The sequence below is a fragment of the Halichoeres trimaculatus genome, unplaced genomic scaffold, assembly GCF_033239565.1.
Source record: "Halichoeres trimaculatus isolate MK-OKI-2021-1 unplaced genomic scaffold, fHalTri1.1 fHalTri1_scaffold_17, whole genome shotgun sequence".
NCBI lineage: Eukaryota > Metazoa > Chordata > Actinopteri > Labriformes > Labridae > Halichoeres > Halichoeres trimaculatus.
In genome coordinates, this window is record NW_027437195.1 from 16,430,071 (window position 1) to 16,446,728 (window position 16,658).

Genomic DNA, 16,658 nt, shown 5'->3' on the forward strand with positions numbered 1-16,658 from the left:
TCAAGGGTTAGAGAAAAATTTTCTTAAGTACAGGGGAAAGAAGCAGATGATTATTTAACAGACTGTGACACCTTACTTTACATCAGATAGAGACGTGTGATCTGACCTCATTTCGATAATACTTCATTGACCGTTTATTTAAAGTTTCAGGATAATTTAACCAAAGGCAAATCAAATGGGTTACAAAGTCGGCTGTACATCGAACAACTATTTTATCTCGATACTGAAAAAATCACGACTGTACATTTTTCATTCAAACTTAAAAAGTAGCCTATTATAAAACTCACAGGAGTTAACTTGATTTTCTTAAAAAAAAAAAAAAAAACTCAGACAGATAAATTCACAGGGAAATAGGATCACATTTTCTATTTACAAATATCACCACCTGTCCATGTAATTCCACACAGTGGAAACATCTTTTCAAACCAAGAAATATGCACACAATAATAAGAAAGGAGACAGGAGAGAGTTCCTGTCGCGATAAAGTTTGGAGCAGTGATGTATTAAATAAACCGGGTGATGCAGTCCTCTTGGGGTAAGGAAGCCGTGCGTAATACGTGCCCAACTCAGCGTTCCCGTGCAGTGATGCTTGTTCTCTAACTTTTCAAAGAGGTGAGTGCTGAAATGTTCGTTGTGGTTCAACATCTCTTCAGATGTTGTTTTATATCTTTAACACATTGTGCATGTAGAGAATCCGTGTGGCCTACGTGTTGGATGCGCTAACAGATGCTTCCTTATAGACAGAGACAGGCACGTGCTCTTGACTGTGACAGCTTTTCTTCTACCAACAATCCAGTCCATAAAGACACACAGTGCGTTTCTGAGCGTCGTTAGTCCAGGTCTATGAATATACAGCGGCACTGCTTGACGCGCTGGATGCGTTTCTTCTTGGTGGGAGGCTGCTGGTCCGGACAGTTCAGAGTAAACGTCATGGTGGTGAAACGCTTCGGCTTACAGAACGAGCACGACTGGAAGGCCCCTTCCTCCCTGCGGCTGTGCCGCGGGATGTAGAAGGAGTTGCACTGTCCGTAGCAGAAGCGGTTGAGGATGGTGCGGCTGATGCAGCCCTCCTCGTGGATGGTCTGCTTCAGCGGCTGCGTCTTGCACCAGTCCCGTTTCAAATACTGGCGCTCTGTCACGTGCAGAGCTTCCTGGCTGGACTCCAGAACCTCGTCGGCTGGTGAGGATTGGCCCTGCCTCTGTCGGGACCCGGAGCCCGCCTGCGGAGGCTGCGGTTGCTGCTCCGATTCGTTTGGGTTGTTTTTGTCAGGATGAGGGATGGCGCCTTGTGAACCTCGGTTTCTTTTGGAATCCACGGGAGAGAAAAGCAACCCGATGATGAAAACCATACTGTAGAGGATACGCGTTGATCTTGCCATCCTGAAAGAGAGGAAGAAAATAATTCATCATTTACACCGTTTCAACTCTGGGCGTTTAGCGCACAGCTGTCAGAACTTTTACGCTGCGTAAAAACGCACAGACGAAACTGGCCTTTTGGAATACGTTTACAAAACAAGACTAACGAGTAAAAACAATGTAACTTTATCCTTGAATTACCCAATCTAACTAATTGTGAGTCATTTACTATTAGAATTACCACAAAATTTTACGGGACCCCATGTTATTCATTACGCAAATGGAAAGACCTTCTATCAAGCCAAAGCCAAATCTTCCATTTCTCTCTTTCTCGAGTGTACAATTCACGCATTCACTCTGAAAACAGTGAATAAACACATAACATTTCATTTCTATACACAGTCATGTGAACGTATGTCAAATGTTATTGGCTAATAACGTCACGCGTCCAAATTTCCTCACCTGCGCGAGCCTCCTCTGTCACAAGAGCGATGATATGATTCTGCCAGTCCTCTGCGGCGCCCTCCGGCGTGATCAGCACCTAATGATGTCGATTGTGCGCTGGTGGGACTCCTGATGGGTGGGAGACCAACCGCTCCATAGACAGGGGCCAGGGAGTTTAATACAAATTGCTCCAGCGCCGGACTGTCTCCCTTTTAAATGTCTGCCAGCTGAGATGTGCACAACAGTTCCTTCTACATTATTGGCCAAGCGAGATGTGAAGAAAATCAAAACTATCCGCCCCCTTAACACTTTCCTGAACCCACTTCAAGAACATGGACAAGCGAGCGGAGGGAAGGAGGGGTGGGTCTGAATTTTCTGCGCACATGGAAAAAGTAAAACATTGAAATGTTTGATCCAGAGAATTGAGACAAGCTAAGAATAGTTGGAATACTTTGCGTTACGGAACCCCAGTGGAAATATGGATCGAGCGGACTGAAATATGAAACCAGTTTCCGAAATAAAAGTTTGTTTAAGAAATAGGGAATGCACTCTAGTGTCTTGCTACGTTAAATAACAATATCTGTTAAACACTTCTGGATGCGCGTTTATTTGCGCATGCCAAAACCGGCAGTGAAGTGAAGTGAAGAAATCAATCCATACATGTCTGCACTGTCGTAACGCACATTTTCACCCCATAATCAAAGATTTTTATTTTCACTCGGCTTTTGCTTAAAAAAAGAAACAGTTAAACTCTCTTTTTAACTTTACTTTATAGAGAGTAGGTTGTCAAATATCTATTCAGCTCTCCCTGTCTTTCGATCAAACGCAGATACGAATCAATAAATATTTCCGAGGTATTTAACGGATTGTTAGTCTCTACTTCATGACCAAAATCAAATTCAAAAAGAGAGAAAAAAAGAAATAAAGCGTCACATTGAGGAGAAGGATTTCAATAGCCAGGTAACTTCATATCAAAAATGGATATCTGGCACATAAACATTCCAAAATGCATTTTAAAAGTTAAAAAAAAAAGAAAAGAAAAAAAAAAAAACAACAATCAAACCAATATTTTTATTTAGTAAGCTAAATGCCCCCTCTTCTAAAGAAACCCTTGTTTTATTATATTGTGGAATATAACCCCCAGCAGTTGATTACATCGAGGTTTGAGCTCATCAGCATTAACGCGCCTCTGCCAAACGGACTAAAATTGATGACTTCTTCGTTTGAATCTCTAAAAAATGTTGATGTACGTCTTATTTATTCGGAGATGCGAGCGTTTGATTGCTTGGCACCGTAAAATGAACTCATCTGCTGAGCACATGGCCTCGGTTCAGCGCTCCGGTCTGCTCTGCTTCAGCGTTATTACGCAGCGTCTGAAGGTGGAAAGTGAAACCGCTACAATCACAGCGCAGATAATGATAAGCTGCCACAGTAACGGGGGATTTTAACCTTTTGTCCAGGTCTAATCTATCCTGTTTCACTTGAAAAAGCCGAGAGACTCCCAACGGGCTGAGGAGAATAAATCTCAGGGAATGATTCTGACCTCCACCCTCTCGCTGTCTACTCTGAGGATTCTTTACACAGAAAAAAATCTCTTCTTTAATGTCAACACCAGTTTTAAGGATCGGGCTGAGAGCACTGAACCTGATCCGGTCTGTCTTTTAGAAATTTGTTTAAGGATTATTTTCCTTTGTTTTGATGTGCTGCCGCGCAGAGGATGATGTATTCTGTAAAGGACTCCAGATTTAATATTCTTACTATATCGTTTAATCAAAACGTTTGGCTCATTTGATTTAGATGTAACTGCAATAGTAGAGTCACAACTCCTAAAAAAAAAAAAAAATAAAAAAATAAAAAAAAAAAAGTTCCTCAGTGAAATTGTGAGTCTGATGTCATTAGTAGAGCAGTGATTGTGTGGCTCCCCCATGTGGCTCTTAAAAGTATTACCATCTATCCTGAGACAAATCAACTGCAGAGACTGACAGGTGACATGCTGCTTGTTTTTATTGGTCTGAAGCAGATCACATAGAAAAGCATTCAACTGTACTGTGTTCAGTCTGCAGTAGACCAAGAATTTGATCAATACTGTTTGGCTTTGATTCTTTTTTTCATATAATCCAAGCAAAGGTGCTTTTTTTTCCTATTTTCTCTTCAGAACAAATGGTACAAAATAATCTGAAATAAAAACAGCCACAGCATAGGTAAACTTTTTTCTTAAGGAAAACTAAGGATTGGATATAAAATGCATAAATAGAAGAATAAGACTAAATCTAAGCATTTCCAGTCATACCGTCTTCACATTTCAGATTATTTGGTCTGCACACTACACCTTAAAACATCTGACATAATCTTTGTGCTGATGTGTTGAGTTTTAACTTGTAAACTTGTTTTACTGGTGTACAGTAAACATTAGGCATACAAACATCTCCCATTAAGGCCCCAATGTAACACAAACAGCACCTAGTAGAGCTACAAATAAATAAAAACCCCTGAAAATGTGGATGATAAGAGGGAATGTTCAGAGTCAAGTCGCCAAGCAGATAGACAGCTGCATAGTGAGGAGGGAGAATCAAAGATTCTGGTTCAGAGGTCGACAGGCTTGGTGGCAGACAGCAGGCGTACTTGGTTCAGAGGGTTTCTGGGTGAGCCTCTGTAATGGTTCATGTCCTTCTCTGCTACCCGCTGTACCAGAGGCTTCTGAGCTGCTGCTGGATCAGAGACAGAAGAGTCCACTTTGGTCTTTGCTTGGACCTTGTTGGTCACATCACCCAGAGCGGACATTTTAGCTTTACGGGCCAGGGTGCTCTGCTTTTTAGGGGGGACAGGAGGTGGGATCTTTTTCTCTCTCTGCAGGGTCTTCAGCTGTGGGTGTGGTGAGAGGCCGCTCTCCAGGCTCACTGCCTTCACCACGCGGGTGCTCTGGCTGACAGAGGGATCTGTGTTTCTTGTTGGTCTCTTGCTCTCGTCCAGGACAGAGTTCATTCTGCGCACAGTCTGACGCACCGGGGTGCGCTGGAACCTCAGCGGTGATCTGATGAGTTTGGCTTTGGGTCCTCTGGGAGACTGCAGGGTGAGCCTGTTGAAGTGTTGAATGTGATCTGCCACGTGGCGTTTTTCGCTCTCCAGGCTACCAGGTGAGAGGGGTTGCTGGGATTGAACATTAGTACCAGTCTCAGAGGAAGCTTCGCTTTCATCATGTACCACACTGCCACTGATCGTACCAGCTTTAGTAGGCGTACCAATCCTGTCTCCAAACTCAAGACCAAGCTTGTACGGAGTGGACTGCAGCCCTGAGGAGACGCCCAGTTTAAAGAGCGCAGGACTGTGGATGTCCAGAGCATCAATCAGCCTGCTGCAGTTCATCTGCTCCACCTCCCTCTCACTTTCTCCAACCATGGAGCCGTTGTGGCTGCTGATGGCAGCACAGACAGAGTTCCCATCAGCCTTTTCTGCTGGACTGAATGTACCTGTCTCAAAAACTACACTGTCTATGTGCAAAGGAGATAAAGCGGCTATTTCAATCTGACCAAAGGTAATGTTCTGATCATCAGCCAAACGACTCTGCTGAGCACGGAAACATGGGGCTTCTGCATCCACAGACAGAACACTGACTGCAGGAGTCTCTGGTGGAGGAACTATGATGCTACCTTGTGGTTGAGCTGCGTTGATTTCCATGGAACTGCAGGGATCCTGTATGACAGCTGGACTGACGTCCTTTATTTTCAGCAGGGTGGGACCGGTTTCACTCACAGTTGCAGCGACAGAGCTGTCACTCTCCAGGCTTTCAGCACTGGAAGCACAGCAAAGCTTCTTGGGAAGGCTGGCCACCACTGGAGGCTTAGATATGACGATGACTGGCTCTGACTTGTAGGTGCTCTTCAGGCGCATGTTCATGGGCGTGTCTGTGAAAGATCCTCCACCTGCAGGGGTATCCATACTCCACAAGGTCCCGGTGGATCTTGAGTCACACTGGGGGGTGAGCAGGTTATCTTCAGACTTGCTGATGTACTTTGAACCTGTAATGTGAGAAAATAACACATTTTACAACTTTGAGTTAACTTCAGTGTGTATTTGATACGAAAAAAAACTAACAGATTAATAAAAAAACTTTGATAAAACCTTTGTATTCCTGCTTTGTTCTTACTTTTAGGTTCAGCTTTCCTCGTCATGACACAGGGACTGAACTCAGTCTCTTTGGTGAAACAGAAACCGGAGGTGCTCTCCTGTGTGGCAAGTCGCAAACCAATGGCCTCAGACCCCTTTATCACCAACATGGAATGAGAAATGACAGATGAAAACAAAAGCTTAGAGGAGGATTAAGCTTTTAGATATTACTTTGTTAAAAAGGACCCCACAGATGTTTCCCAGAATGCATCATTAATGTGTTAACTTCATGCTTGCTGGGGTTAGTTCTTCAGAGGATGATAAAAATCACTCAGAAGAAACAACATACTGGGTTTGTTGGTCAACAACTTTTTATTAACTCACGTACACATGTATCTGAGAGCATTAGAGTCATGCACTCTGAACCTTTAAGAGCTCATCAAATGTACCTGAAACAGGTTACATCACAATATTTGTATATACTAAAAAGTAATTACATTCAGGCACCTGAGTGTTTAACAAAGTAAACCGATTAAATCTCTGCACCATCCCTATCACATTGTACCAAACACCATATTTTTTGTGACATAATAAACATCAAAGAGCAGATTAAACAGTTTTAACTCATTTTTTAACTGTGCAAGCATTATTCTTAATATGTTAGCTACCGAAAGGAAACTTAAAATGTTACATAATAAAAAAGTGCCACTGTGCAACAAGCAAAACAGCCCGTGTGCAAATGTGTTATTAGAGTTTTAATACAATTTATTACAGCATATGCCTGTAAGCCTCTTATTGACAGCATCTTGTCATTGTTTTGTGACAAAAGTCAGAAGGATGTGAAGTCTATCTGGTGACCACACTTACAGCCTCTTTGCTGCTCTTCCCCAAGCTAAAACGCAAGCGCAGAGATTTGCGTGGAGCGTCTTTTTTATCCACTTTTGGAGAGAAGCAGCCAGCTCTTCCAGATTCCACTCTGAACAAAAAAGCACGCAGAAAAGAACACATGTAAGTGAAGTGGTTAGCAAACCGGTGTGATGAATTAACAACACATGAGCTGTCAAAGTGTGTACCTGTGAACAGCGTGTCTGCTGCTAAGTCGTCTGCTCTTCCTCCTCACAGAGGTAACCGACTGCCTCCTAGACCTCCCCGCTGAAGACAGGGCATTCTGGGAAGTGTCCAACACCCCAGAGGCACTGTAAGCTACAACATATAAAAACAGCACAGCATAACTTCACCACAGCTCAATGAGAGATCAGAGGAGTTAAAGCCATGTTGGTCAAATCACTGATACCTGATCCAGGAGTGGATGTCCCGCTGAACAAAGAATTAGGGAGTAATTCAATGCCAAGATTCTTTTTGACTGATCTACGCTTCTTGTTTGAGAATCCAAAAGAGTGACCGGATTCCAGAGGCAGCTTTCGCTTTGAGGTCGGCGTTGCAATCACAGGAGTTGCAGAAGAAAAGACTGGCAAAATCATAAAAGAACTCATTTCAGAAAAAGATTCAAATTTGCTTTTTTAAAACCTGAAACCATTAAGAAGATGACTGTTAGCCAAGGTACAGAGAGGGGTAATCAGAGCTGAAGGAGATTTGCAGATAGCAGTTCATGCAAATGGGACAGACAGGCAAAGAGCAGCCATTGAAGTCATCTACACCAGGCGACAAATCAGAATTTAAATCATTTCTGATCTCTACATGCAGTTTGCATTTATTTCATTCGAAGGAAAGCAAAGATTAAATATGAAATCAGATAAAGCTACAATCTATGTACAGAGCAGAAAGTTTGTCCTCAGTGCACAGCAGATGGATTATTTTTCGAATCACCATGCTTCATGACGGTAACATCATCTCCTCTGACCACAGTACATACCAAGACTGTCTGACTGCGTGGCATTTGTGGGCGTTCTATTAGTTTTTATCTTATTCAGAGCCTCATTGACCATATCTGTAACATGAGACAAACCAAACTGCTTACACAGGATTTACACATTACATCTGCTTCAGCACTACATCTGGAGCTTTAATGATCCTTGGGTTTGTGTGCCCACAGCACATTGATCATTCAATATATCCTGTATATCTGTGTCAGTTAAGGACAGAAACAGCTGCTTATTTCATGATAAATCTTCTGTAATGTAGTCTCACCTCCGAAGCTGCGTCTGTGTCTCTTCTTCATCCCTGAGTTTAAGTCAAGCTCCTCCAGTCCACCATGAGAAGGAGACAGAGCTCCTGCCTCACAGCCCATCATGGCTGGAACTTTCTCTTGAAGATGTTGTGGTAGTACACCTGTGACACCCAGAATTAACAACAATTAGTATGAAAACAACAACAACAACAACATGTGGGCTGATAAGTAGACAAACCGCAGGTGGATGCAACAAGTCGTACCAAAGCTGTGGGCGTTCTCTATGAAACAGTGAACGATGGCTACTTGGAGCTTGAGTCGTTTCTCAGTGTTGGCGTTCATCTTCTCTGTGCCATCGCCAGAATGAAGCAGGTTGGGGGCCAGGATTACAGACAGGTTACTGCTGTCCATTTTGTTCTCTGCACTCCTGTAATTCAGCAAAGAAAACTTGTATATATGTCCCTGTCAAACAGAGGTTAAAAAAGACTAGCAAATACTACAATCGATAATAACAACAAAGATACAAGAGCACAAAAATAATGACTCATGATTTCATTCTGGCACCTTTTAGAAACACTGTTGAGGAAGTCAAAAAAGTAGCGCAGCACACTCAGGTTCCTGTCAGGAAGTACACACGACAGCAGCATGGTGGCAGAAGTCCTCTCCTCCTCTGTGTGGAGCTGCTGGGCTTTGAGAAAGGCCTCCTGCAGCTCTGTGGGAAAAACTGGCTCTGGAAGCTCCCTGAAGAACTGCTTCACCAGACCAGCCACGTCACAAGGAAGAGCCGAGGACAGGCACTCCTCTCCTGCATCCAGTTTAGTCTGCACAGAACAACAAAACACAACTTTGCTGTGTTAGTCCTTTTTTCAGGGTCAAGGCCCCTCAGTGACTGTGAGGTCAGTTCAATCCATCACTCACCCTGAGTGCTTTCAGACGGATGACAGAGCCAGACTTTCTGAACAGGCCTTCTGTGTCCACGTGTACCAGGAGTTTCATGCATGCATCAACCAGAAAGCTAAAAAAGAAAAAATGTTGCCAAAAATGAAAAACTCATGACAATCACTTTGAGTTCAAGTAAATCAGCATGTCCACTTGCCTTGGCACACTGCCACACTCCATATTATAGTACGGTAAGGTCTCAAGGGACACCCCGAAAACCTTTGTCTGGAGGAACAATCAAAAAAGGAAGAAGGAAGAAATTACGTCAGCAACATTTTTGAATCATATCAGAGAGGCAGTACAGTATGCAACTGAGCCTACATAAATCAAGAAGTCTCTTTCAAATCTGGCATGACAGAACAAGTTTCCCCCTGTTCAGAGTAGGGGCTAGAGTAACCTGAGTTTCTGAGCAGCTGCTCTGATGACAAAGTTTGCCAAACATCCTGAGCTTTCAGAATAATAAAGAGAAACTGCCATTATTTCCTCTGAAAAAACATCCTAAATAACTTTGACTTATTCTGTTTTAAGCGCTCAAGTTTTTACCCAAGTCCTTCAATTCTCTACACAGACTGTGTATTGTTCTTGTCATTGCTCTGACCACATCCTAAAAATGCAGAAGTTTGAAGTTTCTTCAAAAAGATAGTCACTGGCAAGAATCCCGTGACTCTTATTAGGAAAGTAAGACTGACGTTCACAACAAGGATCAGATGATCTGTTAACTGCCGCCAAATTCAGTATATGTCTACATTTTTTTTTCAAAATCTCAAGAGTTTAATGCAAAATGTCCCAATTCGTGTCACAATCTAAATTTGTCATAAAGATTTATGAGAAAACATTACTCCTTTGTGCTTTGTCAGACTTTCTTTTAGAAATTTATGGTGTGAATAATCAGGAGAGCAGCCAAACAAAGCTTCAGCAGTGACTGACATGGGTGACAACAGCCTGTGAACAAACGGGTCTCATCTGTGGGGGCAAGCTTTCACTAAAATGCTAATTTCATTGAGCAGACTAAACAATAGCATGTCCAAGGGCTGATACTTGAAATGTTCTCTGCCATAACAGGCAGTTTCATTCACTGCAAATGAAAAGTTAACAGCTGTGAGAGTGGTTAACAGCTTTGTTGTTACTTACCGAGTTGCTGACTGTTGTCTTGCAGCTGGCAGCTTTGTTTTTGTTCCAGTTCTTTGTCTTTATCCCAAACGCTGATCGGAGGTGCTGCACAGCCATCAGGCGCATCATGTTTTTCTCCATGACTTTCATCTTAAAATATCACTATCTTTTGAATTAAATTCTAAAAAGTCGCCAAGTCTACCAAGACCTGCCACCCGCTGTCGTCTCAGAGCTGCCCTGACCCTAACTAACTTGATCACTTTCTCCAGACTTCTGCTAAGTCATTCTCACGTGAATCCTTGATGCTCACGAGACGCCAGTTCTCAACCGCCTGATGGTAACCCGACAATAAGAGCTACGAACCTACAAGGACCTGAGAAAATATCGATGATCTGACCAGCCTTACATTTTTCGGGAGTGTGACTAAACGACTGCAGATGCAATGCAGTTAGCTAACTAACGTCAGCAAACCACGCTGGCTCATAAACAAGCTAACTGATACACGAAATGTACAAAACAGCCCAGCGGCAGCAAGACGTTAAAAGATGTCACCCAAATCGGTGAATTATATAAACAACACACTGTTCAGAACGTTAGTTAGCTACCTGCATTGTGCCGTGGTTAGCTCTTCATGTCGGTTGCGAGGCTATCTGTTTCCGCAGAGCATTCAAACAGCGGCGCTCCCTACGCTTTGCGCTCTGATTGGCTGAAATCGTTTCGAACGGCATTTGTGGGGATGCGTGTTTTACATCCCACCACAGCCTCACTGGGCGGGACGGTTTGGATGCCGCACTCCCCTAGTATCTGGTGGACTCCGAAATTAAAACCAATTGCACTCTCCAAAAGGAAAACGCACATCAGCATAGAAGCAACTGTTATACAAACGAAATGAGAGATGTTATGATGATTATTTCTGTCACTATCATAAAAAAGTGTAGTTTTTTTATTTTATTTGCTATGATCAATTTAACTTACATCTGACTCACTTATTTGTAGCATTTGATAGTGCTTCAAACAAGATTGTATAAAACAGAAACAAAGCACTCTAACTGGCTATAATGCATCAAACAAATACAAGACTGTAAATTGAATACCGTAGTTATTTACTGCCACAAGAGACTGCCGCCACAAAGCTCCTGCGTTTTTTAAATGAGACGAAGTGAAAGTGGACCAAATTGTTGTATGGCATGACATATGCTCACTTACACTGTTGCATTTGCGTCGAGATATTATCCTCACACGGAGCTAGTGCGGGAGCAGCCTGTTTCACCAAAGAATGCTAATTGCAATTTGGCAGTAAATTGTATTTAACTGTCTCGCGTGCCTGCTACTTCATTCCTCGACCACCAGGAGGCGACATGTCAGGAAAAGATCACTCACTAAAGTGTGGACCAAGCTCAGACACCAAGGGATGTAGTTGACAAACCTCTGCTGTCTGTGGTTAATGCACTTGAGTTGAAGCATGTCAGTGCTGCTCATCATTTTGTGTCTATATTGCCTGACTGACCGTGTCGATGGTAAGAGGGTGAAAAGCACTTTAAAATCCCAGTGCCTTTGCATTTGATGCAACACTGATGTTTATGTTGGTGGAAGGGATATGTATTGCATTATTTTAAGAAATTCTGCAATAATCTCTACCCATGTCTTTTTTCTTCTTGCCAGAAATCACTCAGAGAGGGTAGTAGATACTCTGACAAGGGCTTATCTTTATTACAGTAGTTCATACACATATATGTACAGGAGGCAATGACATACAAAGGTGTGGACAAAAGGAGATTTGTTGTGTGTTTAGAAGCATTTTCTGTGGACAATGGAGGGGCCGGCCTCATCGTACTCCTGCTTGCTAATCCACATCTGTTGGAAGGTGGACAGAGAAGCCAGGATGGAGCCACCAATCCAGACTGAATACTTCCTCTCAGGGGGAGCGATGATCTACACAACAAACAAAAATATTTAAGTTGTATGAAGTGTTAATGTTGAATTCGATGACTTATTTCCTTTGCAGTGTTCTCACCTTGATCTTCATGGTGCTGGGGGCCAGGGCTGTGATCTCCTTCTGCATACGGTCAGCAATACCAGGGTACATGGTGGTACCACCAGACAGCACATTGTTGGCATACAGGTCCTTACGGATGTCGATGTCGCACTTCATGATGCTGTTGTAGGCAGTCTCATGGATACCAGCAGACTCCATACCTGTGAAGGTAAGCAGAACTCATAAGATTTGACCGAAACTTTACTTAGATCCATCAAAAGTCAAAAGTCAAAACAAATCTAAAACTTACCAATGAAGGAAGGCTGGAAGAGGGTCTCTGGGCAACGGAAACGCTCATTACCAATGGTGATGACCTGACCGTCGGGCAGCTCATAGCTCTTCTCCAGGGAAGAGGAGGAAGCAGCGGTGGCCATCTCATTCTCAAAATCAAGAGCCACATAGCACAGCTTCTCCTTGATGTCACGCACGATCTCACGCTCAGCTGAGGAGCAGTAGAGTTTAGGAGTGAAAAATTAACACCATGAAACACACCTGCACAATCAGTTTAAAGAACCAATGTTGTTTAGACATACCAGTTGTGACAAATGAGTAGCCACGCTCAGTCAGAATCTTCATCAGGTAATCAGTCAGGTCACGACCGGCCAGATCCAGACGCATGATGGCGTGTGGCAGAGCATAACCCTCATAGATGGGCACATTGTGGGTTACACCATCACCAGAGTCCAACACGATACCTTTAGCAAACAGAGAAGAGGCCATAGTTAGTCATGCATTCCAGTGAGAGTGAGGATTGGCATCCATTAGCCTGGCCCCTCCAAGTATGTCTCACATCATAAACTACACAATGCTGCTGACATCACTTGACAGAACTCTCTAGAATGGGATTAACACCTTCCCCTGACAACAAGACAGGAATGTATCCAGGGTCCAGTTGTTCAAAAGTAATCTTGTGGGTGTAAAGCTGTTAGGTAGGATTATTTTTTAAATCTTAAACCAGGGTGTCTTAAAGTAAGGCGAAGTCAATTAAACCCAGTCTTAGTGTTTTTAGATCCTGGATTAACTTTGATTCTGTGTTATTAAAAAATATTGAGTAGATTTGAGATACTTTTATCTTATTTGAATTAACTTAATTTAAACTGGGGGCTGGATTAATCAGGCTATAAATATATTATTATTAATTACATGCATATTAAACCTTTTGAGCACTCAGCCTCATATGACTGACATTCTCAGACAGAAATATTCCTCTTTCTTATATTGCACTTTCCTCTTATTCTAAATTGTGAATGTTTCAAAGCAAAAGTGTACTAACCAGTGGTACGACCGGAGGCGTACAGGGACAGGACAGCCTGGATGGCCACATACATGGCAGGGACATTGAAGGTCTCAAACATGATCTGGTAGATAAGCAAAGAGGTAATTTAATGATTTATTTATTCATTTATTATCTAAAAAATAGCTGTAGAAAATCAGAAACCTGTATGTGTTAAGTACCTGTGTCATCTTCTCCCTGTTGGCTTTGGGGTTCAGGGGGGCCTCAGTAAGCAGGGTGGGGTGCTCCTCAGGGGCCACACGCAGCTCATTGTAAAAGGTGTGGTGCCAGATCTGACAGAGGAAAAAAACAGCTGAAGTTAGAACAGAAACAAACAACTCTTGTCTGAAAAAACAACAACAACCGTGGCCTCTAAATAAACAGCAAACTAAACACAAGCAGCTTTTACAACTGGCACTAGGCTGTGAATTCCTCAGGATGTGAAACGGCAGCTGCCATGAATGTTGTAAATGAGTAAGGCTGTCAACACACCTTCTCCATGTCATCCCAGTTGGTGATGATGCCATGCTCGATGGGGTACTTCAGGGTCAGGATACCCCTCTTGCTCTGGGCCTCATCACCTACGTAGCTGTCCTTCTGACCCATACCCACCATCACACCCTGGAGAAGGAAACATGAGGGGGAACATGAGACAAAGAGAAAAGATAGCTTAAGTTTTTCTTTGGTTAAAGGACGTGGATTTAGACATACCTGGTGGCGGGGCCTTCCAACAATGGAAGGGAAGACAGCACGGGGAGCGTCATCTCCGGCGAACCCTGCCTTGACCAAGCCAGAGCCATTGTCGCACACGAGGGCGGTGGTCTCATCGTCGTCGCACATGATTTAGGCTTTACTGGGGGGACTGGTCTGAAATACAGAGACAGATCAGACTGGGTGTTGGGAACAGCTGTCTAAACTGACCACCCTAGAAGAAATAGCATGAAGGCCTGTTATAATGAAACAATCACAAACACTTTATCACTGAAGTTTGTGATAATGTGATGATGTGATTAGATCTGCTATATCTGGAAAAGTCAACAACACAATCACCAAAGACCTGGTATGATTACAATTTCTACAAGCTGTGGTATAAAGCCCTTTGAAGACCTGCCAACACTCTCTCACAACTGCTTTACAGGTATTATCACATTCAAACCCTGATTTAACCCCACTCCAGGAGCTGCTATCTGTAGAGAGCTAATTAGACATGCCTTTGGATGCTATTTTGGAGGTAACCTTGCTGTACAACTGCTGATACTATATCTCCACATGCATGATTGTTCCTGGGACTTCTAAGAGCTGCTGAGGTAGCACCAAAAAGGGGCATAACACAGAGACCTGAGATCTATTTTAAGCCCAGCCACCTCCTGCTGTGCTTGACAGGGTGAAACAAGTGACACAGGGATATCCTGCTATTTCAGGTACTGGGGAAAGTTGTCTGAGAGACAGGCCTGCACCCATCTGTCGCCCCACTGTGACACTTTTGTTTTACTACATGGCTCAGTGCCTTAGCTGCTTCCTCACTTCATTCATCAGAGTTCAGTCAAATTTGAACTCTTTCAGACTGGATTTTTTGCTGCAATCCATGTAAAACAGACACAGTGCGTCTGAGGCAGTTAAACAAAGTTTTTCTATGTTACTCCACAGTAGTTTACAACTCCAAGGAGAGTCATTTAAGCTGGTGAATTTTAACATCCAAACATGATGTTCACCAATGAAATAAACAACCATACTCTGACTCTGCTAGCTATCCCAACTTTTGAAAACAACTGCAGTTTCATCCATTCATTCATCCAAGCATCATCAGCTCAAGCTACACAGTTCATCAAATAAATCACACATACAGCACAGATATCCACAGTGGGTCAGAAGAGCATGCAGTTAAGTGTACTCACCAAGGTGCACTGGTAGACAGATGCTTCCACTGGGACGAAGACTGAGGGAGAGACGAGCCCCTTAAATAAGACTTACATGAGGTCCAGGAACCAGGGGCGGGGCTGGGGAGTTCACACAAATCCAAATAAGAGCCTTAAGCTAAAAAACTTGCATGCAAGTTTGTTCTACATACATGGACAGAAAGCACTAAAATGACACAGTTTGGGAGAAAAATGGGGAGGAATCAAAAGTTTGTGAGCTGTTATGTTAAATGGAATAATGTTGGTAGGCTTCTTCACTATACATTTTTTTTGTAATAGAAAGGAAAATTCCCCCAAACAGAATGTTGTGTCTAAAGACATATTACTATTCTGCACTTATTAGAAGGGAGATTATTGGATGAGTTGTATGAAACATACAGCTATATGCATTAAAACTATACTTAAATTAATGTGTATACTATAATAATTTCTCCATATCCAATATAACATACAACAGCAAAGAAGGCAACTTGTGATTTTAATGCAGAGTTTTAAAATAGTATATCATCTAGTACTCTGAAGCATAATGTGCCTCTAACACACATTATTAACCAGTTTTAATATTCTTACAACCACCCAGGAGGCACACTGTGATGACCCAGCTATAGCAGCATCACTGGTGCCTAGTTAAGGAAATGAAAACATTGTATATGTGTGTGAACCATGCTGCTGGTATGTGAGCTGAGCCTCCTCAACACGTGGAACAGCTGATGGTAATGCCAGCCGGTCTCTGCGTCTCATCATGCAGTCTGAGTGGCCTGTCTGTTTCAGTGCTGCCAGCTGATTGGCCCAACTGTCTCCTTGTAAGGCTGTGGAGAGCTGCGGAGTCATGACTGTGCAGCCACTGAGGTTGCCGAGGTGTGAGTTTGCATCAAGAAGCTCCATATTTGAGCCACTCACTTTTATATATGTCAACCTACATATTGTACCTTATGGGGTAAAGCTTGTATCAGGAGTTATACACACATTTCAGAGATTATTGTTTTTGCAACCTCACTGAAGATGAAAAATCACACATCAGTAAATCTTGAGGAATATCTAACATAAAGTCCAGTTTCTTTATGTCACAACCCTATTTTTAATAATTGGGTCACTGAGTAAAATAAGGATAAAACAGATTTTGATGGGTGGCAAATCATTGTATCCCTATATCTAACTGAAGTGACGCAAGGTAACTTAAATATCAGACATATCTAGAGTTCAAACTGAAAAATGTTTTTGATTCATGAAGAATATTCTTATTGAAATATTGTTGCCAGCCACACATTTTCAAAAAGATGATACAAGGAAAATGAAAAAAGAAAAGTACAGTTTTTTTTAAGAACATTGTCTAAATCATTGGGACAATTTGGC

At 42.6% G+C, this 16,658-nt stretch overlaps 3 protein-coding genes across 3 annotated transcripts; all 3 read right to left on the reverse strand.

The window, feature by feature from the left end:
* Positions 1 to 331: 331 nt before the first annotated feature.
* grem1b (gremlin 1b) lies at positions 332 to 1,993 on the reverse strand. The gene is made up of 2 exons (XM_074692482.1): positions 1,819 to 1,993; positions 332 to 1,380 (listed from the first exon to the last, which is right to left on the reverse strand). The coding sequence occupies exon 2, from the start codon at positions 1,377 to 1,379 to the stop codon at positions 831 to 833; it is 549 nt and encodes a 182-aa protein (XP_074548583.1). The 5' UTR covers position 1,380; positions 1,819 to 1,993; the 3' UTR covers positions 332 to 830.
* Positions 1,994 to 3,788: 1,795 nt separating this feature from the next.
* On the reverse strand, positions 3,789 to 10,769 carry arhgap11a (Rho GTPase activating protein 11A). Its single transcript, XM_074692844.1, has 11 exons — positions 10,103 to 10,769; positions 9,129 to 9,196; positions 8,951 to 9,047; positions 8,597 to 8,853; positions 8,296 to 8,459; positions 8,053 to 8,193; positions 7,199 to 7,372; positions 6,978 to 7,107; positions 6,772 to 6,880; positions 5,945 to 6,059; positions 3,789 to 5,816 (listed from the first exon to the last, which is right to left on the reverse strand). The coding sequence occupies exons 1-11, from the start codon at positions 10,229 to 10,231 to the stop codon at positions 4,384 to 4,386; spliced, it is 2,817 nt and encodes a 938-aa protein (XP_074548945.1). The 5' UTR covers positions 10,232 to 10,769; the 3' UTR covers positions 3,789 to 4,383.
* Positions 10,770 to 11,869: 1,100 nt separating this feature from the next.
* actc1b (actin alpha cardiac muscle 1b) lies at positions 11,870 to 14,229 on the reverse strand. Its single transcript, XM_074691305.1, has 8 exons — positions 14,101 to 14,229; positions 13,882 to 14,010; positions 13,572 to 13,682; positions 13,390 to 13,474; positions 12,650 to 12,811; positions 12,367 to 12,558; positions 12,096 to 12,277; positions 11,870 to 12,013 (listed from the first exon to the last, which is right to left on the reverse strand). The coding sequence occupies exons 1-8, from the start codon at positions 14,227 to 14,229 to the stop codon at positions 11,870 to 11,872; spliced, it is 1,134 nt and encodes a 377-aa protein (XP_074547406.1).
* Between the last annotated feature and the right edge of the window lie 2,429 nt (positions 14,230 to 16,658).

Coding starts and splice junctions, on each gene's coding strand:
- arhgap11a (XM_074692844.1), bottom strand. CDS start 10,231: ATGAAAGTCATGGAGAAAAACATGATGCGCCTGATGGCTGTGCAGCAC. Junction 8,194..8,295: donor AGAGAACGCCCACAGCTTTG/GTACGACTTGTT, acceptor TGGGTGTCACAG/GTGTACTACCACAACATCTT. Junction 7,373..8,052: donor ACACAGACGCAGCTTCGGAG/GTGAGACTACAT, acceptor TGATTTTGCCAG/TCTTTTCTTCTGCAACTCCT.
- grem1b (XM_074692482.1), bottom strand. CDS start 1,379: ATGGCAAGATCAACGCGTATCCTCTACAGTATGGTTTTCATCATCGGG.
- actc1b (XM_074691305.1), bottom strand. CDS start 14,229: ATGTGCGACGACGATGAGACCACCGCCCTCGTGTGCGACAATGGCTCT. Junction 13,475..13,571: donor ACAGGGAGAAGATGACACAG/GTACTTAACACA, acceptor CTTATCTACCAG/ATCATGTTTGAGACCTTCAA. Junction 12,559..12,649: donor CTACTCATTTGTCACAACTG/GTATGTCTAAAC, acceptor ACTGCTCCTCAG/CTGAGCGTGAGATCGTGCGT.